This window comes from Leucopleurus acutus (genome assembly GCF_964270905.1).
Source record: "Leucopleurus acutus genome assembly, chromosome: 17".
Classification (NCBI taxonomy): domain Eukaryota; kingdom Metazoa; phylum Chordata; class Mammalia; order Artiodactyla; family Delphinidae; genus Leucopleurus; species Leucopleurus acutus.
In genome coordinates this window covers 82666487-82691256 of record NC_139159.1, presented here as the reverse complement: position 1 = coordinate 82691256, position 24770 = coordinate 82666487, and the positions used below count along the sequence as shown (strand labels likewise).

Genomic DNA, 24770 nt, shown 5'->3' with positions numbered 1-24770 from the left:
GTGACCGCGTGAACCACGGCCACACCACAGCCCAGTGCCCAGCACACACGGCAGGCGGACCGCGTGTGCCTGCCGAGGAATGACCCAGGTCCCTCTGTGTCCAAAACCCAAAGACAAATGGAGGGACTGAAGAGAGCGAGTGCCCACCGCTTCCAGGGCTGGAGATGACGGGAAAGCTCGGCCAGGGGACAAGGGGCTGCTCGTGGGCTTCCCCACCCCAGAGCTGACACCTTCCTGCCCGTCCCAAGTCTAACTTGGCCGACACCCTTCAGACCCCTGCTGACCCCAGCACGTGGCAGAGCGAGACTCCCACCCACTTCCTAAAGCCACGGTGGCCCTTTCCGCCCTCAGATGCGACCTTCCACCTTCCCTGGGAGCCTAATTTCCCGGGGCTCCTGCACAGGGCACCCCAGGGCCCACCCCACTTGACACAGCTGCCTCCCCCACCCCCCACCATGGTGACCGTGCTGTGCTCTCCATCCGAGGCCTGGACTGCCCTTCCCCACACCGGAGGTACCATCTCCCGCCCCCAGGTCCCTCTGCTGTCCCTCTGTCCCAGCCGTGTCCCACGGCTGGGGGTGCCTGTCTGTCCCTGCAGCCCGGTCTCCTCATGCCTGTGAGCCCCCGTGGCCAGGCCTGGCGGGGACGCTCGGTCAGTGTGACTGGCTGGATGAATGGAGACCAGGAAGGCAGCGGCTCCGGGAAAATCGAGAAAGTCGTTCAAGGTCACCCAGGCATCAGCGATCCCTGGGGGCCTGGCCCGGGTGAGGCGCCAGCACAAACTTCTGCGTTTCCATACAGGCAGTTGGAGGGCTCCGGGTTGCGGCCAGCACCCCTGAACTCACCCGGTAACCTCAGAGGCCCGGCCAGCCACGCAAGTCATGGGTGGCCGAGTAAGTGGCTCAGGCCTGCTTCGTGGCTGGCTCCGGCCCCGACCTCCGTGGCCATCTGCCTCCATCTGCCCTCATTAGGCCTGGCAGCCGCACGCCCGCCAGCTCGCCCACCTGCCCTCCCGTGCCCTCCTCCTCCTCTCCGCCTGGCTCATCCGTCACTCCTGACAGCCCTAGCCCTGCAGGTTCTCAACAATGTGGACAGGGGTGTCAGGGATCTCAAGGTCTTGTTGGGAGGGCTGGACCGGAGACCTTAAGGGTGAGAGACTGGTCCCAATCCACACAGAGATCAGGCAGAAGCAGGCCAGCCTCCTGCTGGAGACTGGCTCCCCAGCCAGGCTCCGAGCCACTCCAGGGCCCTTGCACATGCTGGTCCCGCCACCCAGCGCTCTTCCCCTGACCTTCACACGGCTGGCGCTTCTCTCGCCTTGGCTGTCACCTCCGTACAGAGGCTCTTGCTGGACATTCAGTCTGAGCCAGCCCCTCATCTCTCTGCCCACCCCCTTGTCTTGAGTCTCTTCAGGGCACCAGCCCCCCCCCCCACTTTACTTGTTTGTCATTTACGTGGTTGTTGTCAGTTTCCACCACGTGAATTCCCTACCTGCAATCTTCTCCCAACTCTTACATGTCTCATGTGCCCTAAACACTGATTTCCTTCCTATGGTGCTGTCTTTATCCCGTCTCCGCTCCAACACCACGCGTGGCTCACAGCTACCCACGCGAACGAGCCCTACTCCAACACTGCCTGACCCCTGACCCCGGGCACACGCTGAGCCTTGATTCTGGTCAGATTAGTAGCCCAGTTTGGGGCACATCACAGAAGCGATGCCTCCAACAACTACGCCTTACAGACTGTTTACTACACGCCAGGCTGTGTGCATGCTGTAAATACCTCACCAGGTTCGGTCCCCACCAGGCTGAGGCAGGTGGCCTCGCCCCCTCAGATGTGACTCAGAGCAGTTACTCAACCCTCCGTGGTCACAGGCCTGCAGCGGCACAGCCGGGACCTGACACTCCGGCTGCACGCAGGCGGGGGATGCCTGCGTCTCATCTTCCTCCACTCCATGCCCCTGGATCTAACCCTTCCCTGGCTCCTGGGGTGTGACCACAGCACCCCTTCTCTTCCGTCCTCTCTGAGGGCCTTGCTCTGGACTCCGGTCCCGAGACCACTCCATACCCCGAGATGCCAGCGGCCTCTGCCTGCTCAGACCGAATCCCCACACCCCACGCACACACCCGACTCCGCGGGTGGAGATGGGCAGCATCTGCCCCCACCCACAGCCCAGCTCTCCGCTGCCACCACCCCACCTGCTGGTGGGTTATTCTGCCCTCACGCCTGCTGGGATCCCTCCAGGACCCAAGCCCACCACCTCCCAGCCACCCAGCTCCCCGGACCTCGGGCTGAAGCTCTAGCTCGCTGGGCCCCGGCCTCGCGGCAGCGCCCGCACCCCCGTCCTGCCTGCCCGCCGAGCTCCACCCGATCTTCCGCTTGCTTCTTGCCTTTCGCCCCGTCCCTGGGGCGACCATCCCTCCTCCCCGCCAAGCCTGCTGGGAACTCCTGCTCACCCCTCAGGGCCCTACTCCGCACCTCCTCCTCGTGCCCGTCTCCCAAGCTACTCCTGGAAGGAAGGAGGCTGGCACTGAGCCCCCAGAGCACCTCCTCCCTCCAGCCTGGGCTTGTCTCCCCGTCAGACCCTGTGCCCCTCGAGGGCCCAGTCGCAGGCACTCAGAGGGGTCGGCACAGCGTGATGGGCTGCAGGCCAGCAGTCTCCCTCTCCCTCTCAGCCCTTGCCCACTCAGCATCTCTGGGGCCCGAGCTGGCTGGGAGAAGAGAGGAAGGTGGCGATGGCTCTGAGAGCAGGTGAGCACAGGCGAGCAACCCAGCACAGGCCAAGCCCCCCCGCCCCGCGCCCTCCCAGCATGCTCCTCTGAGCCACGCCCAGGCCTTCAGGGGGTCACAGGTCACCCAGAGCCCACTACTGTGCCATCGGACAGAGGAGGAAACCGAGGCTCCCAGCGGCCAGGCAGCCTGCCCTTGGTCCCAGGGCCAGTGGGTGGCTCTGTGGCCACTGACGGCTCCCGAACCCTCAGACTCAGCTGCCTCTTCTGGGATGTGGGGATGGGGTGCCCCGACCTGCCAGCCTGCGTCTCACCCTCCTGTGCAGACCAGGCTGACACCAGATGCCCCTCTGACTGCAGCTGCTGAGCGCCCTGCCAAGCAAAGCCTTGAACCCTTCAGAGACCAAAGCTCTGCCTGCCCATCCTGGCACAGGGCTCCCGTCCGCGCAGCCTCAGAGGCACCGCTACAGGTCAGCTCTTCCGAGAAAGGCCCCCTGGGCATCCCACTCCTCCACCCCCGAGTTCCACCAGCGTCAGCTGCTCACCCCTCACCCAACACGCTCTCCATGCCAGGTGGCCCTGGGCTCAGCCCCCGAGCGGGATGCCACCTCTCGAGGATGCAATGGCCCTGCCACGCTCCAGGCCCCGTCCAGGAGGGTCCCTGTCAACCGGCGAAGCCCTCGCAGCCACCCGGAGCGGCATGGGGCCATTTCCGTTTTACAGGTGAAAAAACCGAGGCTCAGAGAGACTGAAGGCCAGTCTAGGGTCACCGTGTGTAAGGGACAAGCCTGCATTTCAAGATTCGACTGGCACTGACCTCCTACAGGCCAGACCCTGGGTTGGGAGAGGGGATCTGGGCATGTGTCCCGCTCTGGAGCCCCCCCCCGCCCCCCAAGGAAGGGCAGCCCCCAAGGCAGGCCCTGCCCTGCTTGCTCTGGCCTCGCAGGGGACCCAGGAAGTCCCAGCCCCACTGGTTGCTCCCCTGTGCAGAAAGCCATCTCTTCTGGGGAGCCCCCAGCATGGCCCCAGCTGCTGCCTTCAGGGGCGGGTCCCCAGAATCAGCAACACCGACAGTCCTGTCACAGGGACAGCCTGAGGGGGAGGGCACACTGGGATCTGGGCCAAGACCACAGACCCCTCCAGCAGAGTCACCCCAAGACTCTGAGCAAACCCCCACCCCAAGCCTCGATTTCCCTGCCTGTCGATAGAAGGGTTAGTGGCAATGACCTCTAAGGTCCTGTCCAGCTCTGACCCTCCAGGGGATCCTGGCTGACAATATCGCTCTCTCTCCCCACGTCTCAGAGGACAAAGGAGGGGGGCAGACTGTTCTCAGAGAGGCCTGGGACCATCTTCCACATGGAAACTGGGGTTCCATGAGCAGAGAGCTGCGCTACCCCCATCTGACGAGGGCCAGCCACCCCAAACACCCCCAGATCGGTGTCCCACTCCCAGTCCGCCCTCCATATCTGCCGCCTGAGGACACTTCCACACCAGGCCGGGGCCAGGGGCTCAATGAGCAAAGACCCCTACCCTTTCCCTCCTCGGGGGGCCTAGTGACCCGGCTGGGGGATCCGGCTTTCCTAGATCCAGCGAGTGCGGCTTGGCCCTGGGCAGGAGCGCCCACCAGCCCCAGTTGGCCGGCCCCGGCCAGCAAGCTGGCCCCAGATGCTGTCGCCATAGAAACTGGCAGCCCCCACAAGAATCATGAGAACAAAAAGGAGGCCCCTGAGATGATGGGGCCTTCCTGGGGAGGGCTGCCAACCTGGGCCAAGCCCAGCACCCTCTCCACCCCCGGGACCCGTACTTGGGGACGCAGCTGCCTCCAGAGCCCACGGTCCACTTGGGGTGGGTGGGGAAGGACTCCAAGGAAGGTGGCAGCTCCTCCCCCTCCGTGTCCCAGGAAGGCCAGGAGCCTGCAGCCAGCTGGGGGAAGGAACCCCACTAAGTGAAGGTGTCTACCCGCCTCTGCCAGGCCAAGCCTTCCTCCAGCCCCTAGGGCCGGGGGCCTAGACTGCCCGGCTCCCCTGAGGACCGGCTTCCTCCAGGGTCCTGGGCCCCCAAAGAGATTGGGTGGGGGACTCACTCACCCATCAGTCACTCTCGGGGCCCCGGCCTGGCTCCTCCCAGGTCAGTCCCCAACTCCACATCGCCACCCACTCAGCTCCCACCCGCCCTCTCTAGAGGCCCGGGCCCCGCCGGCCAGGCCACGGGGGGCGGCGGGGCGCAGCCGCCCTTCCCCACGCCGGCCCCGGAGGCGACAGTCGGCCCCGGAAGCCCCCGCCCCGCGCGCCCCCGCCCCGTCCGCCCGCCCGCCGCGCGCCCGGCTGGGGTCTCACCGCGTCAGCGCTGAGCTGGGCTAAGATGGCGAAGGTGGAGAGCCGGTCACAGAGGCAGCGCGTCCGGAGGGCATCGAGGGGCACCGTGCGGCAGCCGCGCCACGACCAGGGCCCGAGCTGCGGGGGGGCGGGGGAGGAGGGTCTGGGGGGCGGGACACACGGGGGGAGGGGAGACAGGGGCGGCGTGAGCGGCTGCCGGCCGCGCCCGGGCCCCGCGTCCCCGGCCCGCGTCCGCACCTGCGCCCGCCGCCGCGCGCGCCCCGCCGGCCCTCGGAGCCCTGCGCCCCATGGCCGCCGCCGAGCCACGGGAGAGCGACTCGCGGGAGCGCGGGCCTGCGGGGCCGGCGGGGTGCCGAGCCCTGGCCCCGCGCCCGGAGAGCGCCCCGCCCCAGCGCTGGGCCGGGAGGGGCGCGTGGGCGCACGTGGAGCCGGGCGCCAGCTGGGGGGCGCGGCAGCCTGCGGTGCGCGCGCGGGCCGGGCGGGATGAGGGGCGCCTCTGCGCCTCCGCCCCCGTCCCCCGCGTCGCGCTGGTGACCTTGGGACCACCCCGCTCCCACAGCCACCTCCCCCGGCCCCGATCGGCCTTCTCCCCGCTCCCCCCCCACCCCGGGGGTTCGGGGGAAGCAGCCTGAGCGTGCCCCCTGCCGTCTGACCCAGGGCCCTCCTGCTGTCTGCCGCTGGGGTGGCTCTGGTTCCCTTGAAACCAGCGCTTGTTAGGGCCTCAGTGCGCCGGACTGAACTACTCTGCGAACCAGTCGCTGTTGATCTAAGTCCCCCACCCCCATGCCGGCCCATTTGTCTGGCAGCGTCCAGCCAGGCACGCCCGCAGAAGGTGCCCATGGAGTGCCCTCCCCAGGGCCCTGGGCCTGCAGGCTGGAGGGCTCCAGGCTGGAGACTGAAACCGCTGTTCGGGAGCCACAGCTGTGAGTGGTCTCCTTCTGACCCCAGGGCCGAAAAAGCCCCCTCAGCCCCCAAATAACTCAGACCCGGTGTCTGCCCCGGGACTTTGGGGGGGAAATTCCAGGTCTCTGCGGCAAGGGTCCACCCCCCGCCCGCCCTAGATCCCTCAGCCCCAGCCCCAGAAGGAGGGAGCTGTCAGCCTGTCTCCCCCATCCCAGGCCCTCTGTATGGAAGGCGGGCTGGGGGTGTGCACTCCCAGGGGAGCCCTGACCCCCACACTCTGAGCGGGCATCTGCTCAACACCTGGATTTGCAAGCAACCATCCTGGGCTACCTCCTGGCTGTGTCACCTGGGAAGTCAGCTACCGGCCCTAGCTTCAGTTTCCTCATCTCTAAAATGGGGAGGAGACGGTCGGGAGGTTGACGGTGGGACACCGTCAAGGCCCCCCCGCCCCCCAGCCCAGCACCTGCAAGAATGTCTTTAGGAAAGCTTAGGGTCTCAGCTCTGGGCATCCCAGAACCCAGAGCTGCTTCTGTTGAATTTGGGATGTTATACAATCTCCTTTCTGAGCTTCAGGCCCCAGGGGAGAAGGGACACACTCTGGGCCGGTCGAGTCTGCTTTTCTCTTCATTTTCCCCCCACGGGGAAGGGCCTGCCCCTGTGTTACAGAGGAGGAGAACTGAGGCCCAAGGTGACAGCTAAGCAGAGGCTAGGCCCTGGCTCTGTGGGGTGCATCAGGGCTCTGTGGCATCCTTCTCACTAGCACTGGCCCCTGAGCCCATGGGGGCCAGGGTTTGGGGGGCCCAAGCCTCATCCATTGTAGGGGCCCTCATAAAGAATGCCACGGGACGGCCCCCGGGGCTTCCACCTCTGCGGCTCCTGACCATGCCTCCGCCTGAGCCTTCCCACCTTGGCCCACCTGAACCCGTGCTGGCCCCGGGAGGAGCCGAGGTGTGCCTGACCACACAGCACAGCAGTGCCCAGGCAGGGCCAGGGCCAAGGCCACAGCCTTGACCGCAGCCCCTGGGATGGAGGCCAGGGGCTCGGCTGCCTGTGTGGTCCCACCTCCTGGGCCGCCATCCCGCACACCCGGCGTCCCTGGCGTGGAGTGGAGCAGAAGTCAAAAGCTATTAAGGGCCCGGTAGAGCCCTCTTCTCCCCTTCCTTCCTCTAGAAAAGAAGACCCCAATGACCACAGAACCAGAAACAAGACCTGGGGGATGGAAGGATCAGGAAAGGGAGTGCGGGGCCCTGGAGAGTCCTGGGAGATCCAGCGTGGTCCCCCCGCACCCTCAGCTGTGCTGCGCACATCACACTCCTGTCTCCCCTCATCCCCCAGCACTACGCAGAATGGGCACAGAGTGCTGAGCCCCAGAGCACCCCATTCTCACTCCTGGGGTGCACGTGCAAGCCACTGACTAGACGCCAAGATGGCCAAGGAAGTGCAGGCCAGGAGTCCCCAAGACCCAGGGCGCTCCAGGGAGGAGGCCTGTGGGCTGTTCTGGCCTGGAGACAGCGCCTCCCTCTCTCTCAGGCTTGTCCACGACACTGGCCACGTGCCCGCTCCTAAGAGCAGGAGTCTGTGGCCGGCCGGTCCTGGGTTCAAATCTCAGCTCTAGTGTTCTCACAGTCCAGCCACGACGCTGCCTCAGCCCTCCTACTCTGAGTGAGGGGGGGGACCCCAAACCCATCTTTTCCGCCTGCTGAAGGCTGCTGGGAGGGTTGGGAAGGGACAGCACCCCAAGGGCCGGGGTGAGGGGAGCCAGGCTGGCTGGGGCCGGTAGGCTGGCAGGTTCCCAGGCAGTGCTGGCGGGTCTGCAGGGCGCCAGGCTGACGGCTGGTGGCCACCTCCTGGGAGAAGTCCAGCCCAGCCTGCTGGTTCGCCCCACAGGACTCCTGCTATGGGCACCAATTAGCTTATCAGCCTCCCAGGGGAGGCGACAACGAGGAGCAGGGCCCACCCTGCTAACGGTTCGGCCAGGGCCTGCCCCTGCAGCCTCAGGCCACGGAGGGCGCGAGGAGGCGTCCGCCCCTGGTCCAGAGGACCAACTGCTGGGGCTGGCAGCCTGGGAGGTGGGCAGCTCCTGGGCTCACCCAGACCCTGCAGGACCTCTGCAAGCTCCCTGGCCTTGGCCCCTCCCCACTCCATGGTCCCCCTGGCTCTGGCAGGCCATTGACACGCGACACAGGGACAGGGACCCTCTCCTCGTCCCCTCCCCCACCTCACCTCAATATTAATCGCTTCCTGTGCATTTTATCATTTAATCTTTGCAATAATCCTCAACTCAGCTGTGTAGATAGAGAAACTGAGGCTCTGAGAAGTGGTATGATTGCCCGAGGCCACGCAGCAAGACAGCAGGAGGGCCAGGATTCCAGTTTTTTATCTGTCTGACCAACCTACAAGGCCTACAGCATTTGAGCCACTGAACCCGGCGGAGCAAATCTGCAAGAGACCCTCAAGGATGGCCCAAGGCCCAGACCAGGCGGAGGGCGGGGGGGCCTGCCTAAGGCCCATCCCACACCAGGGCAGAGCTCGGTCAATGGAGCTCTCCCAGGCCATTAGCTGTGCTTTCTGTGTTGCGCTGGGCATCAGTTGAGGGCTGGCTGGAGCAGGACAGGTGGTCCCTGACCCGTGGACCCTCGCTTGCATCGTAGGCACACCCTGAATTGGGAGAGGTCAAGGGACCCTCAGCCCTCTTTCTTCAACAAAACCTCTAGGACGTATCCTCTTATACCCACAACATCTGGAAGTTCTTCACCGTGTCTGACCGAAATCCCTCCTGCTGCAGGTGACACCTGTTACCATCTCTGCAACACGGGCAGGCTGTTCCCTCCTCACACACTCCCACATGTGGGAGACCATTGGTCGCCTCTCGACTGAGCTTCAGAAACTTGGAATATCTGGGGCACAGAGCCACGCCCCCTCCCAGGCCCAGGTCCGAGGAATCTGGGTCAGTGACACCCACCTGCGCCTCCCCACCCCCAGGTCCAGGGCGAGAGAAGCAGCTGGAGCCGGGGCCCCTGCCAGCACGAGGAGGGCGGGAGCCCCTCCCTGCCTGAGTTGACGGGAGGTTGCAGGGGGCCCTGGGCCCCTCAGATCAGAGCTCCCAGAGAAAGCCTGTGCCTCCCCCATCGACCAGGGCCCCCAGGAAGGTCCAGCCATCACCCACCCTCTGCAGGCCACCAGTTCCTCACCACAGGCTCCTCCCACCCTGCTCCTAGCAAAGCCCCTGAGTCACCAAACCCAAGGGACAATTTCCCGTCCCTTTTGCTCCACTTCTGAGCTCTGAGCTGGCACCCCTCCACACGGGCCCCCACCGTGCGTCCTGACCCTGAGCTGAGACCCGAGTTTCCTCTGCCGCCCCCGACCCCTTGGACGCCTCGGGGTCAGTCCTGAACACACGGTGCATCCTCCCTCCACCACCACGCCACCCTCACCCACCCACCTCGCTCCCTGGGCAGCTGCCTCCTGCTCCGGCCTCCCCGGCCCCAAGTGCTCCTTGAGAAAGTTAGGCCAGTCACCATCACGGTGAGCGCGGCCCCTCCGGTGGCTGTCCGTGCCCTGCACACCGGCCAGCTGGGCCCGGCCTGGATGGCTCCGCCTCCACGGCCACAGCCATGGGCCAGCGCCCTGGCTCTCACGGCGAGGCCGTCCCTGACCCGTGGCCTCCATCCGTGGGTCCTGCCGCCTCGGCCCGGTTCTCCTGCCACGTGTGATGGCCTGATGCTCCCACCTGCATTCTCCTCTGGGAGGGCAGGACTGGGGCCTGGCTGGCTCACCCCGCTGCCCGCACCCCAGTGGGGTCGGAGTGCTCAGCCAGGACTTGCTATGGGTGGACAAGCAAGGCCCCTCTTTACCGCTCCAACCTGGCGGCCGCCTCCAGGACGCTCCCTCCCTCCTTCCTTCTCATACCTACAGACCCATCTGCAACTGACCCTCCTTGCAAGATGCAGTGAGAGTCTCCCTTCTGCTCCCCACGCTGTGGCTGCCACCCCGGTGGGACCCACCACTGCCAGCCTCCGCCCTGCCCTCCACCGCCTGTCCCCGCGCCACCATTTGAAGTATCCCAGGACGCGTCATCCTCTGCTCAAGACCTTCCCCCGGCTCCCTCCTCACTCAGGGACCCACAGCCCCTGGGGACTGGCCACCCCCTCCCTGAGCCTCCCCGCTCTCCCCCTTGAGCCTCCCCTCCAGCCACACTCAGACCGCGAAGCCCAGCTCCCCGCAACTCGCGCCCAGTGCAGACCCGCCTCACTCAGTGCCTGTCCCAGAGCCACAGCCGTATCCTGGTGCCCAGGTGAGTGGCTCAGAGCAGGCAGCCGGGCCCCCGCCCCGCTCAGGAGACCCCGCAGGGACCTCCTCTGGGGCCCAGGCTGGGTGGGGGCCAGGGCATGTCAGAGGCCCTGGGAGGAGGCTCGGCCTATGCTACCCCTCCGTCCCGGTCCCTGCCGTGCCCGGACGTGCTCGTCCATCCCCGCCCCAGGAGAAGGAACTGGGCACGTGAGGCCTGTTCCCACCTCTGGGCCAATTCCCTACCGGACACTCAGAGCTGAGCTGCCTCCCCTATGAAGTGGCATAAATCCTCCCCCCACATGCTGTCCAGGGAGACCACAGGGACACAATGCCCAGCACAGGCCCCGGCACACTCGTGGGACATCAGGGGACAGTAACAGAGGGTGCGTGGAGAGCCCCCCGCTGGCCCGCTGAGCCAGGGCCTCCGCTGCATTCAGGATGCCTCCTGTCGGCCCACGAAGCAGGTGCTATTATGGGACTGTGTGCATCAGGGTCCCCTGGGGTTTGATGGGCTAATTCACACTGGAGTGTGAGTGACTCACAGGTGTCCCCCCACACAGCAGAGAGAAGCCAGAGTGGGCACAGCTCACCCCAATGAGGGAACAGGGAGTGGGCAAGGTGTCTCTGCAGGCAGGGGCTTCTAGGAGCCCCTGAAAACTCCTCAGACTGGCCGTTGTGCTCCCCAAACCATGCATTCCAGGCACAAGCCCTGCTGAATCACACTTCACACATCCAGGGTGCCTACCTCCCACCTCCGCCTACTGACCTCTGACCCACAGACCAAGGCTTGTGCTGAGCCTCCTCTTCCAGGGAGCCTGCCTGGATAAGCCGTGAGTTCCTGAGTGTTGCACCTGGCTCCTCCAACAGGTCCTACCCTGCTGCCGTGCTGGGGCTCCCTTCTTGGGTCCTACCTCACCCAGCGGCTGGAGCTCATCATGACTCCCAAGCACCCCCTCACCCCCACTATCCCAGGCCTGGCAGTCCTGCCTCCATGCGCCAGCCCAGAGGAACCACCGGTGACTCAGAACACAGGCGCCCTCTCCTGCCTCCAGGCCTTGATCTTGACCAGTCCCTCTGACCACACACCCGCCTGCCCCCTGGCTGACTCAGCCTCGTCCTTCGGGGCTCCCCCGGGGCATTGCCATCTCCAGGAAGTCTCCTCAACCTCCTGCTCTGTGCCCAACCCCCTGAGCTGAGACCTGAGTTTCCTCTGCCGCCCCCGACCCCTTGGACGCCTTGGGGTCAGTCCTGAATACACGGTGCATCCTCCCTCCACCACCACGCCACCCTCACCCACCCACCTCGCTCCCTGGGCAGCCAGAGTGGGCACAGCTCACCCCAAGGTGAGCTGGTCACTGGCCTGTGAGAACCCCCAGGGCAAGCCCAGGTCAGCTCCATCCCCTCTTGGCTCAGGGCCCGGGGGCAATGCCTGTGGCCCTGGGGACGCTGGGGGATGGATATCCACCTGCCCTGGGTCTTGCTGAGTGCATCGCCAGGTGAGACCCATGCCCCCGCAGGCCTGCGTCCCTGCGCATGTGGGGCTGGCTCTTGCGGCGCTGATAGTGTCTCAGGCTGGCTCAGCATCTGTGGCGCTGTGACCAGGGCCTCCAGGGCTTCTCACGTTCCCCACGATGCCAATCTCCTGGCTCCCACCTGGCACCAGCCACGCTCTGAGTCAGGGCTTCCGGCCGCAGGCCTGCCCCCAGGCTAGCAACCTGGCCATCCTCAGGGCTCAGCGGCTCTTCGCCTGGCCCACCCCACCCACCTGGGCAAGGCCCCTGGGGCCCCTGAGCTCCCCAGCCTCGCAAGGAAGTCATCTGGCCTGGGAGGGCCAGGGTCCCGCTAAACCCCGGCCTACCTGCCACCTCCTCCCATCTCAGAGCCCGGCACCCCAGGAACCCTCCCTGAGCCCTTTGCCCCTCACTCAGACCTTCGCCTGGTGCACCTCTGGCCCAGCTCTGTCCAGCCTGTCACCTACCCCTACCAGCTGAGGGGCCAGCGCCTCGACACCCCACCCCCTCATGCTCCAGCCGCTGGTGCAGCTGGGGCTCAGGCTGGTCCATCACTCACTCATTCAGCAAGCGCGTCCCTCGCCCGCCTGCTCAGGCCCTGTGCTGGGCACTGGGCACCTCCACAGGCACTTCCCTGGCTCCAGGAGACCCCAAACCTCACCACCCTCAGCTGGCCCAGCTTTGCCTCCTCCAAGACACCCTCTCAGACTGCGTGGCCTCGTGAGCGCTCCCCTCTACCCTCCACCCCGCCCTCTCATCTCCTCGGGCTGGCGTCTGACCCTGTCTGCTGCAGTCTACCTCCAACACTGTGCCATGGGAGCGTCCTGGTTCCCATGGAGGGGACTTCAAATCCCCCAAAGAGCTGAGACCACCACCACCTTAACTGTCACCACAACCTCCACCCTCATGGCTCTCACTGAAACTACCACCAACATCAATAACATCACCATCACCATCACCACCACCACCATCAACATCAATACCAGCACCACGTACCAGAGAAACGCAAATCGAAACTACAGTGAGGTATCACCTCACACCAGTCCGAATGGCCACCATCAAAAAATCCACAAACAATGCTGGAGAGGGTGTGGAGAAAAGGGAACCCTCTTGCACTGCTGGTGGGAATGTAGATTGATACAGCCACTATGGAGAACAGTATGGAGGCTCCTTAAAAAACTACAAATAGAACTACCATATGACCCAGCAATCCCACTACTGGGCATATACCCAGAGAAAACCATAATTCAAAAAGACACATGCACCCCAATGTTCACTGCAGCACGATTTACAATAGCCAGGACATGGAAGCAACCTAAATGTCCATCGACAGATGAATGGATAAAGAAGATGTGGCACATGTATACAATGGAATATTACTCAGCCATAGAAAGAAACAAAATAGGGCCATTTGCATGGGCTTCCCTCGTGGCGCAGTGGTTGAGAGTCCGCCTGCCGATGCAGGGGACGCGGGTTCGTGCCCCGGTCTGGGAAGATCCCACATGCCGCGGAGCGGCTGGGCCCGTGAGCCACGGCCGCTGAACCTGCGCGTCCGGAGCCTGTGCTCCGCAACGGGAGAGGCCGCAACAGTGAGAGGCCCGCGTACCGCAAAAAAAAAAAAAAAAAAAGAAAGAAAAAAAAAAATAAAATAAAATAAATAGGGTCGTTTACAGACATGTGTACAGACCTAGAGACTGTCATACAGAGTGAAGTAAGTCAGAAAGAGAAAAACAAATACCGTATAATATTGCTTGTATGTGGAATCTAGGAAAATGGTACAGATGAACTTATTTGCAAAAACAGAAGTAGAGACACAGATGTCCAGAACAAATTTATGGAAACCAAGGGGGAAAGAGGGGGTGGGATGAAATGAGAGATTGGGATTGACATACACACACTACTATGTATAAAACAGATAACTAATGAGAACCTACTGTATAGCACAGGAAACTCTACTCAGTGCTCTGTGGTGACCTAAATGGGAAGGAAATCTAAAAAAGAGGGGATATGTGTATACGTGTAACTGATTCACTTTGCTGCACAGCAGAAACTAACACAACAGTATAAAGCAGCAAACTCCAATAAAAATTAATAAAAAAATACAATTACTACATTGAAAAAGAAACAGCATTACATTATCAACAGCCCCACCACCAGCATCAAGAATGACACAATAATACCACCACCATCCACATCATCAGACCATCATTACCACTGCGTCACCACCATTGCCACTACCAACACCACCAATATCATTAATACCACCACCACTTCCACTCCATCGCCACCATCCCCACTACCAACACCACCACCATCACCACCACCACCACCATCAGCACCACCAATACCATCAGCACCACCATCAGCAACATCATTAACACCGCCACCACCACCAACAGCACAATCATTACTACCACCACCACCACCACCGTCATCAGTACTGTCATTACCACACATCACTGCCATCGCCACTACCAACACGATCAACTTCAACACCACTATTATATTATCAACAGCACCACCATCGTCAGCATCAAGAATGACACAGTCATACTACGACCATCACCATCATCACCATCACCATCATCACCATCACCTCCATCATCACTAAGCCAGTCATTACTCCCACCATCACCATCACCACCATCACCATCATCACCACCACCAACATCACTACAGTCATTACTCCCACCATCACCACCATCACCATCACCATCATCACCACCACCAACATCACTACAGTCATTACTCCCACCATCACCACCATCACCATCACCATCATCACCACCACCACCATCACTAAGACAGTCATTACTCCCACCATCACCACCATCACCATCATCACCACCACCACCACCATCACCACAGTCATTACTCCCACCATCACCATCACCATCACCACCACCACCATCACTACAGTCATTACTCCCACCATCACCATCATCACCATCACCATCAATATCATAAGTACCGCTACCATTTCCACTCCATCTCCACTATCCCCACTACCAGCAACACCATCACCACCACCACCACCACCACCATTATGTTATCAATAGCATCATCATTACTACCACCCTCACCATCATCTCCACTACCAACGCCATCACCATTACCAACGCTAACAGCAGCAACAGTAACAGAACCATTATTACCACCATTGCCACCACCACCACCAATCACACCATCAGCAGCGACACTACCATTGCACCAACATTATCATCACCACCACCGTCACCATCATCACTACCATCAACAACACACCATTTCCAATGCCGTCACTCTCACCACCAATACTACCACCACCAACAGCACAATCATCACTGCCATGTCACCACCATTTCTCCATCTTTTTGGTCACCACAATTACATGATCACCATGGTCACCAGCCTCACCTCCGCTGTTAGCAATACCACCCTGACTGCCATCACCTCTGAACCGGCACCATGTCTGTGGACCAACACTAGGGTGATGGTAACCCCCATCACCAACACTCAACCCGCCACGTCCAGGGCACCGTGTAGGCGGGACCCGTCTTGCAGGAGGCCTCACCACCAGCCCCATCAACTATGATGGGCTGAACCCAGGCAACCACGCCATTGCCGTTATCCATCCCGCCCGTGACCACACCCCACCCTCCAGGCATCTCCTAGCTCACCTGCCTCCCAGGATGAACCTCAAGTTTGTTTCATCATCCCCCATTTCCAGGTGCCTCTGCACCAAGGCCAAGACACCCACGGTCACCCTGCCCTCTCTGCCAAGTTTTCCTGTGTCTAACCCACATCTTGCCCTCCCACATCCCTAGTCAGCTCCCTGCAGAGATGAGGACGTTAGTCCCTGCCCTCCCAATACCACACCAGGAAACCACTGAGCCGCCTGGCAAGCTGGGTTTTTTTTTTTTTTTTTTTGCGGTACACGGGCCTCTCACTGCTGTGGCCTCTCCCGTTGTGGAGCACAGGCTCCAGACGTGCAGGCTCAGCGGCCACGGCTCACGGGCCCAGCCGCTCCGCAGCACGTGGGATCCTCCCGGACCGGGGCACGAACCCGTGTCCCCTGCATAGGCAGGCAGACTCTCAACCACTGCGCCACCAGGGAAGCCCCAAGCTGGGGTTTTGATTAAGACTTTCCTGCCTCAGGAAACTAGCAACTGCACACCCCGAGCAGAGGGGAGAAAGTGTCTCGAGGGAGGAGGGTCACCGTGCGCCCTCCAGGCCCGTCCCAGCGGCAGGGACCCTGCAATCCCCCAGCCCTGTCCTCACCAGGCCTCTTCAAGATCACTGGGGCCATCCAGGTTCAGGGCTTTGCAGGGTCAGGACCCGCAGGCTGGCTGTGGGACCCGCGCAAGCCTCTCGAGCACTCTGAACCTCAGGCCTCTTGCGTGAGGTCTGGGGCCTGGTCTGAACTTGGAGTGAACTTTTGGCAGAAGGACCAGGCCCAGAGCAGGTGCCCAGGAAGTGTCACTCTGTCCTTCCAAAACCCAGTCCCATTCTGCCTGTGCTTGATTACCTCAAGGCCAGAGAGCTCACCCCTCTCTGCTCCTAAAAAGAGGAGCTGGCGGAGGCCCCCAGGCCCACCTCTCACTGGACCACTTGTACCCCAGCACCCCAAATGCTCTCTGCCTCGGTGCCTTTGCACATACTGCGCCTTGGGCATGGGGGACCTCTACTACCCTCCTGCCCCGGGACTCCAGCTCACGCTTCACCATCAGCCCAAGCTCCCCCTCCCCAGGAAGCCCATTCCTAGAGGTGGCCCCTTATTCCCAGCACGTGGGGCAGCCGTGCCCCATCCCCCTGCCCCCGAGGGCACGTGCTTTGCCTGAGTGGCTCACTGCTGTCCCCCCGCAGGCTTCTTGGAACGGGGCGGGGGTGGGGGTAACGACAGCGTCTACTTGCTGAGCATTTCCTGGTCCAGCTCCTTAACACAACAGCTCGTCAAGGAATCGCAGCCGCCCCTTGGACAGATGCAGAAACTGAGGCTCAGGGAGGCTAAAGGGCTCGCCCACAGTCACGTCAGTGAGAACAGGGCCAGGACTGGCGTCCAGGCTGGAGGTTAGAGCTCTGCCCCGTCCCCCATGTCACACAGGGCCCCAGACATGTGCCAGGTGAAGCACCTCCCATCTGACACGACCGCGCAGGGAGCGGATGGAACGACCCTGGGACACTGTGGGAAGAGCGGGGGCCAAGGCCTGGCAGCCCGGGCGTGCGGGAGACTCCGGGGGGATGCGAGGCAGACGGGGGCCCTGCGGGAGGTGGCAGGGTCTGGGCAGGGGCAGCCCCCGCACTGACCCCTCCTCCTGGGAGGACGAGGGGGCCCAAGTGCTGGGCGTGGTGAGCGCTCAACCGAGGGCTGGTGCCACTATGAAGACACGGAGCTCGGGAACACCGAAAACAGAAGGACAGACAGACAGATGAAATCCCTGCCAGGAGCGGCCTCAAGCACCTCTGTCTCCAGCCAAGCCTGGTCCTTCCCGGAGAGGCCCCTGCTCTGTCCTCACCTGCACCCTCCCTGCACCAAGTGGCCCAACAGGCAGCTGTCCCCTCCCCCTAGGCGGCCCCTCTTGGAGCCCCCAGGTCTCAGTGGAGGAGGGAACTGAGCACCCCCCCCACCTCCTGGCACTGCCCCGTGCGCTCAGGGCCCGGCACTGACCTCCCTGTGGGCGCCCCCTCCTCCCTGAGGGCAACGCCAGGCTCTCCTCCTTGTCTCCCCAGCGCCGCCATCACCAGTGCGGGCACAGGAGGCAAGGAGGAGGCGAGGCCTTGAAGGGGCCCCGCCCAGCCCCAGGCTCCGCGGTGCCACACTCCGCTGACCCCTCGGCCACTTGACCAGGGAAGACAACGTGGTTGACTCAACCTGCCCCCACCCGCAGCTGCCCGGTGCACCCTGGCACCCTCCCAACACCGAGCCACCCAGCACTGCCCGGCGTGGCCCCTGCTCCCATCCAGCAGCCCCCGGGAGCTCAGGGCTGGCCACATCCTGTGCCTCCCCTGACCCATCAGCCCCGGCGCCTCACCCTCGAGTCTCCATGGACACCACACTCATAGGGGCGCACACCCACACCACTGACACAGGGGCACCCAAACACACGGGGCCCCGCATTGGCGGGAAAGCACAGGGATGGGACGCAGCTGGACACGCCTAGCAGGAGACTCGTGGGCCCTGACTCCGCCCCGGAAAGCCCCCCACACTCAGGAGCCCCCACCCCGACCCTCGAGCACACGTCTGTGATGCTCCCAGCCTGCTCCTGGCACCGGACCCTGCCCCCCTCCCCAGACGCGCCTCACCAGGGCGCCACTGGCCCAGCAGTGCTCTTTCCAGCAGGAAGAAGAAGAGGGCGAGGGCAGGGGCCGTTAGAATGAGCCCTCCCGAGGGCTTCCTGGGTGCCCGCTGGGCGGGGGAGGTGGCCGGCTGGATGAGGAAACCCAGGCCCTGCGTGTGGCGGGCCTCACACTCTGCGGATACACGGAGTTACTGCAAATGGGGGTCAGAGCTGGGAGGAAGGGGACAGGGCTGGGGATGCAGAAAAACAGGCAGAAAGGCCTGCAGGAGCAGGTGGCTTTTTTTTTTTTTTTTTTTTTTTTTTTTTTTTTTTGGCGGTATGCGGGCCTCTCACTGTTGTGGCCTCTCCCGTTGTGGAGCACAGGCTCCGGACGGGCAGGCTCAGCGGCCATGGCTCACGGGCCCAGCCGCTCAACGGCATGTGGGATCTTCCCAGACCGGGGCACGAACCCGTGTCCCCTGCATCGGCAGGCGGGCTCTCAACCACTGCGCCACCAGGGAAGCCCAGCAGGTGGCTTTTGAGGCTGGAGAAGAGCGCACGGGGACCACGGACAAAGGCGTCAAGTGTTCCAGCGGCACCAAAGCGGGGAGTGGCGAGGGGGCCCATGGGGCGGCCGGCGGTGGCTGCGGAGCTGGGCTGCCAGCAAGGCAGTGGGGACGCTCACTGCCCCAGGTTCAGAGCACAGCTGCTCTCCCTGGGCCGTGACCTCATGGCTGTCTGTCCCTTCCAGCTCCCAAACCCCGCAGGGAACACGCAGGCCCGGGGCTCAGACGCCCCTCGAAGAGACGGCAGGCCCACCGTGGGCCTCTGCCAGCCCCCCTGCTCCCCAAGGACGAAGTAGGGGGCGGCTCAGAGAAGGGACGGGCGCTGGGGAAGGGGCTGGGCTGAGTCCAGAGCAGTGGCTAGGACGGGTGGGTGGTCTCGCCTCTGGGAGCAGCTCTGCACCCCTCCCCCAGCCCCAGCCCCCATCCAGGTGGGGGGAGCAGAGCACGTCCCCCCACCTCCCTCCCGTGCTCACTGATGACGTGGATCCCGAGGCCCTACCCAGGCCACCAGGGAGGCCTTCTGTGTTGAGCCGTCTCCTACCCCATCCCCCTCCGTGTCCCCCTCTGCCGGCCTCCTCTGCCCCCACCAGGAACCAGCCGGCGTGGGAGAAATTGGGCTGGGAACCGGCTGCTGACAGCGACCTGGGGACCCTGCCAAGACTCCCTTCCGCTTGCCCCCCTCGGCCTGCCCCTCACCGCCCTCTCCAAGGAAACCAAGAGTGGGGGAGGGGCAAGGCTCTTAAAGGGACCAGGACGCGTACTTGGGCAAGGACCCCAGGGAGGGGGCTGGGCCTGGGTCCTCAGCGTCCCCCAGGACAGCTGCACCCAGCAGGGCTGGGGGTCGGCACGGGGCGACCCTGGGCTTGTCACTCTGAGCCCCGGTCCTCAGCCGGACAGAAGGCTTGTGTGAGTAAATGAGAGGGTTCTGAAGGTGCCTGGAGTGGGCTCAGGTTTCGGGAAAGGACCCCATAGACTCTGCGGGAACATCACGCCCTCCACCAGCCTGTCCCAGCGTCTGCTCTGCCGGCTCAAGTTACAGAGTAAGGGTGCCAAGCGCCCCCACCCGACTGAAGAGGAGGCTGTTGCAGGACTTCTCAGAGCCTTCATAGCTGACTTGAGTGTGGGCCCGGGAGCCCAAGACACAGTGGGCATAGGACCCTGCCCTCCCTGGAGCCCACGCGGGACTGGTATCGGGCAAAACACCTCCCGAAAGAAACGCTGGCGTAGCAGGATGAGCACCGTGGAGCGCGTGTGGCCCAGGCCTGGCCTGTCCTGACGTCCCCACACCGGGCCTCAGCTACACCATTTTCAAGTGAGGGCAGAGCAAGTGATTTCCGAGGATCTTGCCCGCTCTGACTTTTATGCTCTACGTAACACTTGTCTGTTTTTAAAAAGGAAACTGCAAAACATTTGCAGCTTCTACCAGTGAGATCCAGGGAGCTGTCCTTTCAGAACCACAGAACTTAACTCCAGGGATGTGCTCCTGCCCTTCATCAACCCCCGTCACCACCAGCCCATCCTCCCTGCACCCATCCTCCATCCACCCACCCATCCACCCTCCATCCATCCATCCACCTACCGACGCCCCCATCCTCCACCCCCCATCCCCCTAAACATTTGAGAATTCTGCAAAGTCCCCCTTTCCCTCCTTAACAGCCCTGCTCCCAAGGCCCTCATTGCCACTGGTCAGGCTGGCGTAGGGGTGTGGGGGTGAGGGGGGGGTGGCCTTGAGCCTCGCTGTGAGCAGTCGCCTTGGCTGTAAATGTTGTCTGTGTGTGTGTGTACAGCTGGGGGCGAGGTAGGAGGGGGTCTGCCCTGTGGGTGGAAGCCTCTGACTCAGACTTTCCAAGACGACTGTGTCACATGCTGGACTGTTACGTGTGGCTGGAAGAGGAGGCAGCCCTCCACGCATATGACACGTGAACGACTACACGTGAACATGCGTGAGTGACTCCAGATGACACAGGGTAGGGCTCAGCGTGGGACCAGGGTCAGGGCTCAGAGTGGGACCAGGGCTAGGGTTCAGAGTGGGACCAGGGTCAGGGCTCAGAGTGTGACCAGGATCAGGGCTCAGAGGGTGACCAGGGCCAGGGCTCAGAGTGTGACCAGGGCCAGGGCTCAGTGTGTGACCAGGGCCAGGGCTTACAGTGTGTGACCAGGGCCAGGGCTTACAGTGTGACCATGATCAGGGTTCAGTGTGTGACCAGGGTCAGGGCTGAGAGTGTGACCAGGGTCAGGGCTGAGAGTGTGACCAGGGTCAGGGCTCAGTGTGTGACCAGGGTCAGGGCTGAGAGTGTGACCAGGGTCAGGGCTCAGTGTGTGACCAGGGTCAGGGCTGAGAGTGTGACCAGGGTCAGGGCTGAGAGTGTGACCAGGATCAGGGTTCAGTAGGTGACCAGGGTCAGGGCTCAGTGTGGGACCAGGATCAGGGCTGAGTGTGACCAGGGCCAGGGCTCAGAATGTGACCAGGGCCAGGGCTCAGCATGTGACCAGGGTCAGGGCTCAGAGTGTGACCAGGGCCAGGGCTCAGAGTGTGACCAGGGTCAGGGCTCAGCGTGGGACCAGGACAAGGGCTCAGCCTGGGATTGGGAAACTAGGCTCCTTCAGTGACCAGGGCCCAGTCATGGGTCAGAGATCACTGACGGCTCTCACCCCCCACTGGCACCCCCCCCACAATTCTGCAGACACGTGAGACCCTTTCTCATCCAAACACACCCAAACACAAGCCCACACCAGCACAGACCTGATCTCTGGGCACACTGGTGGAAACAGACCTGGGGCCCTGTCCCTGGTCCCCATTTCAGGTCACCTGGGAAACCCTTGGCTCCTTTGAGCCCATTTATGTGAGAAGTGGCCCTGCCCTGCGGTGGAAGGAGGTGCTGCCCCGCACAGAGCCGGGGGGGAGGGGACAGAGCCAGCCCCCCCCTCCCCGTGGCCCCCCTCCCCCACTGTCAGCCTCTGGGTCCCAGGCTGTCCAGCTCTGCATCAGATGCCTCGTCACCTTCCCACTGTCCTCGGGGCCCTGGGGCGAGGTGCAGAGAGCTTGACAATCCCATCTATCCAGAGGTGACCAGCGGTGGGCAAAGCAGGCCTGGGGCAGTGGGTGGGCTCCCCACACCTGAGGGAGGACGGGCAAGGGGAGGCCACGGCCAGGGGTGAGCACCCCATGGGCCTGGCCGCTGTCCCTTCCCCACTCTGCTCTCACACGCAAGCAGGCAGGCTCCGCCACGGGGATGGAAGGCTGAGGCTTCTGGAGGGTGGAATCTGCCCCAGACTATGCAGCCCCAAAGGACAGTGAACTTGACACTGGGCTGGCCAGACCTCTCACGACCTGCTGCCCTGGGAGAGCAAAGGGGACGGGTCCACCTCTCTGGAAAGCAACTTACTACCAAGACCTTGAAATGGTCTGGGGGACTCAAAGCCAAGGAAACAACCAGAAATGTGAGCAGCGCTGTCCAAGCGAGGGTGCTGGGCCGCTGGGTGAACCGGGCACCGCCGGGGAGCTGCGGGCAGCCTTTGAACAGCCTGTTGGGAGGGCCCCTGGGCTGCGGGGAGGGGCTTGTGCTGACGCCAGGGATGGACTGCAGCCGCTGCACAACCTCCCACGATGGCCAGGCGGTCCAGCCTGGGTACTGTGAGAACGTGGGCCCTCTTTCTTGTTGTTTCTTTTTTCACCCTTTTCTGATACCCCATTTTGTACAAAGAGTTTATGCCGCTTGCGAAATCCAGAGAAAAACAGTCGACGACAACCAAAGCCAGAGGGCCAGTTTCCCAGGGTTCCAGGGTCCGCCCCAGCTCTCCCCCAGCCCAGCTCCCGGCCCCAGACCCTGTCCTCACACCCTCAGAGCCAGAGTGAGAAAGGGCAGTGCAGTCTGCCCTATGGCCTGCACACTCCCTGCACACACGGGGCCTTTGCACTGCCTGTTCCTTCTGCCAAAATGCTTGTCCCCAGACACCCATGTGTACAGTGCTGTGTCAGGCCTCTGCTCAAACACCACCCTAGAGAGGTTTCTGTGAACCTGCTCTGAAAGGCACCTCGCCCCACCTGCCACTAGATCCACTGCCTCCACTTCTTGGCACGTGGCAGGCCCTGACAGCTTCACAGGGATCTATACGTTCCTAATTTCCTGTTCCTACTCATCAGGCATAGGAGGAGGCTGAGGGCCAGGACCTTGTAGAGGAGTGCCTTCTCAGCGGTCAGTAATCACTGGGGGATAGGTGGGTGGGTGGGTGGGTAGATGGGTAGATTGGTGGGTGGGTGGGTGGATGGATGGGTGGATGGATGGATGGATGGGGGGGTGGATGGGTGGATGGATGGGGGGGTGGATGGGTGGATGGATGGGGGGTGGATGGATGGGTGGATGGATGGGGGGGTGGATGGATGGGTGGATGGATGGGGGGGTGGATGGGTGGATGAGTGAGTGGGTGGGTGGATGGATGGGGGGGTGGATGGGTGGATGGATGGGGGTTGGATGGGTGGATGGATGGGGGGGTGGATGGGTGGATGGATGGGGGGTGGATGGGTGGATGGATGGGGGGGTGGATGGGTGGATGAGTGAGTGGATAGGTAGATACGTGGGTGGGAGGATAGGTAAGTGGGTAGATAGACGGATAGAAGGGTGGGTGGGTGGATGGATAGATGAATGGGGGATGGGTGAATGGATGGGTGGGTGGAGGATGGATGGATACATGATGATCACATCCCTCCCCAACAGTTCCCATAGTTCCTGACACACTGCCCCTACAAACTGGCCCCATGGCCCTTGCAGCCTCCCTGCAGCCCTGCACCTCTAACTGCCTGTTCTTCCTGGCCGCGCCCCATGTTCCCCCTATACCTTCCGACCTCCACACTTCTGCTCAGACTGTGCTTCTGCCCGAGACCCCTCCCTCACGTTCTCTTCAGGGAAAAGGCGTCCTCCTTGAGTGTCAGCCACTCCGGGAGCCCCCCCTGACCTCCCGGGACGCACCTCCGTCACTGCACTGCCCATAGTATGAGGGACTCGCCGCATGTACCCCCTGGCCCGGGTGCTGGCCTGGGGACTGGCGGTGCCAGGGCTGAGGGAGGCGGGTGGTAACAATGACACGCAGCTCTCTGACTACCCCTTGGGGGGAAGGCCTAGCCCTCCCCAGGCCCACCTGGCCCATCAGGAGCCAGACGTTAAGCTCTCTCCTGCCCGGTCTCCCCAGATTCTGACCCTCCTCACCTCTGAGGGCCGCCCCCACTTTAGGGCCTTTGCACAAACTCTTCCCTGTGACTACACGAGACCCCACCCACCTTTCCCTTTGCCTCCTTGTGTCTGGGAGGACACCCTGCTCTGGGTGCCCACACGGCCCCGTGACCCCGAATCACAGCCCGGCCGGTCCAGACCAATGCCCCGCGCCCACCTGTGCTCTCCGCACTGCGCGCAGGCCTGCGCCACGTGCCGCACAGGAAACTGGGCCTGGGACCCCAGAAGCCCCCGCCTCTGCTTCCTCTCTGACCCCTCTGGGTGTCACCCAGCTGGCCCGGTCAGTGGCGGCGCTCCTGGTCCGGGGGACTTCCACACCCCTCGGGACCCCTGACCGTGGACTTCCCTGGGAGGAGTGTGAGGCCGGCTGGGTGGGCCCCCTGCTGCCTCAGAGCCTGAACTAGGCGGGGAGAGACCGTGCTTGACAGACGGGGTCGGGGGGACAGTCGGAAGCCCTGAACCGGAAGCCCGTGTCCCTCCCCTACTGGGTCAGCCTCCTCCCCCATCCGCCCACCAAGCCGGGCCGAGGCCACAAAGCCCAGATGAACTTACACATCCGTCTCATCCCACAGGATACAGGTCTGGTTGGTGGTGCCCTGGAGAGAGGGGAGGGGTCAGGCCACCTGCCGCCCTATGAGCCGCACCCGAGGGTCACTGTGGGGTCCACCCGTGGGCGTGCCAGGCACCCTCCCTCCGCTGTTCCCCAGAGACAGAGTTTTAGGAGGAGGAACTGAGGCCCAGAGCAGGGAAGGGACTGGCTCAGCCCCTAGCTCTGCTGTGTGGCTTTGGGTATCTTCTGTCCCCTCTCTGAGCAGAGCTGGGCAGCAGCGGCCGAAGCCCCACTCTAGACGCCCCGCTGACCAGTCCAGCTGAACGCAAAACGGGCTAACGCAGAAAGCCTGGGGCCGGGGGCACAGGTGGGGCTCAGCAGACACCCCCGTCCCGAGGGC

The 24770-nt window shown here is 63.0% G+C and overlaps 1 protein-coding gene across 3 annotated transcripts in view; it reads right to left on the bottom strand.

Moving 5' to 3' along the window:
* Nucleotides 1-24770, bottom strand: part of ADGRB1 (adhesion G protein-coupled receptor B1) — a gene marked incomplete at both ends in the record, with an annotated part of 70659 nt that overhangs the window by 23494 nt on the left and 22395 nt on the right. For all 3 annotated transcript variants that reach the window (XM_082858381.1, XM_082858382.1, XM_082858383.1), the window contains 2 exons: nucleotides 5066-5207; nucleotides 24373-24416. In XM_082858381.1, the coding sequence (XP_082714507.1) occupies nucleotides 5066-5207; nucleotides 24373-24416 (186 nt within the window). The remainder of the gene's footprint in view (nucleotides 1-5065; nucleotides 5208-24372; nucleotides 24417-24770) is intronic.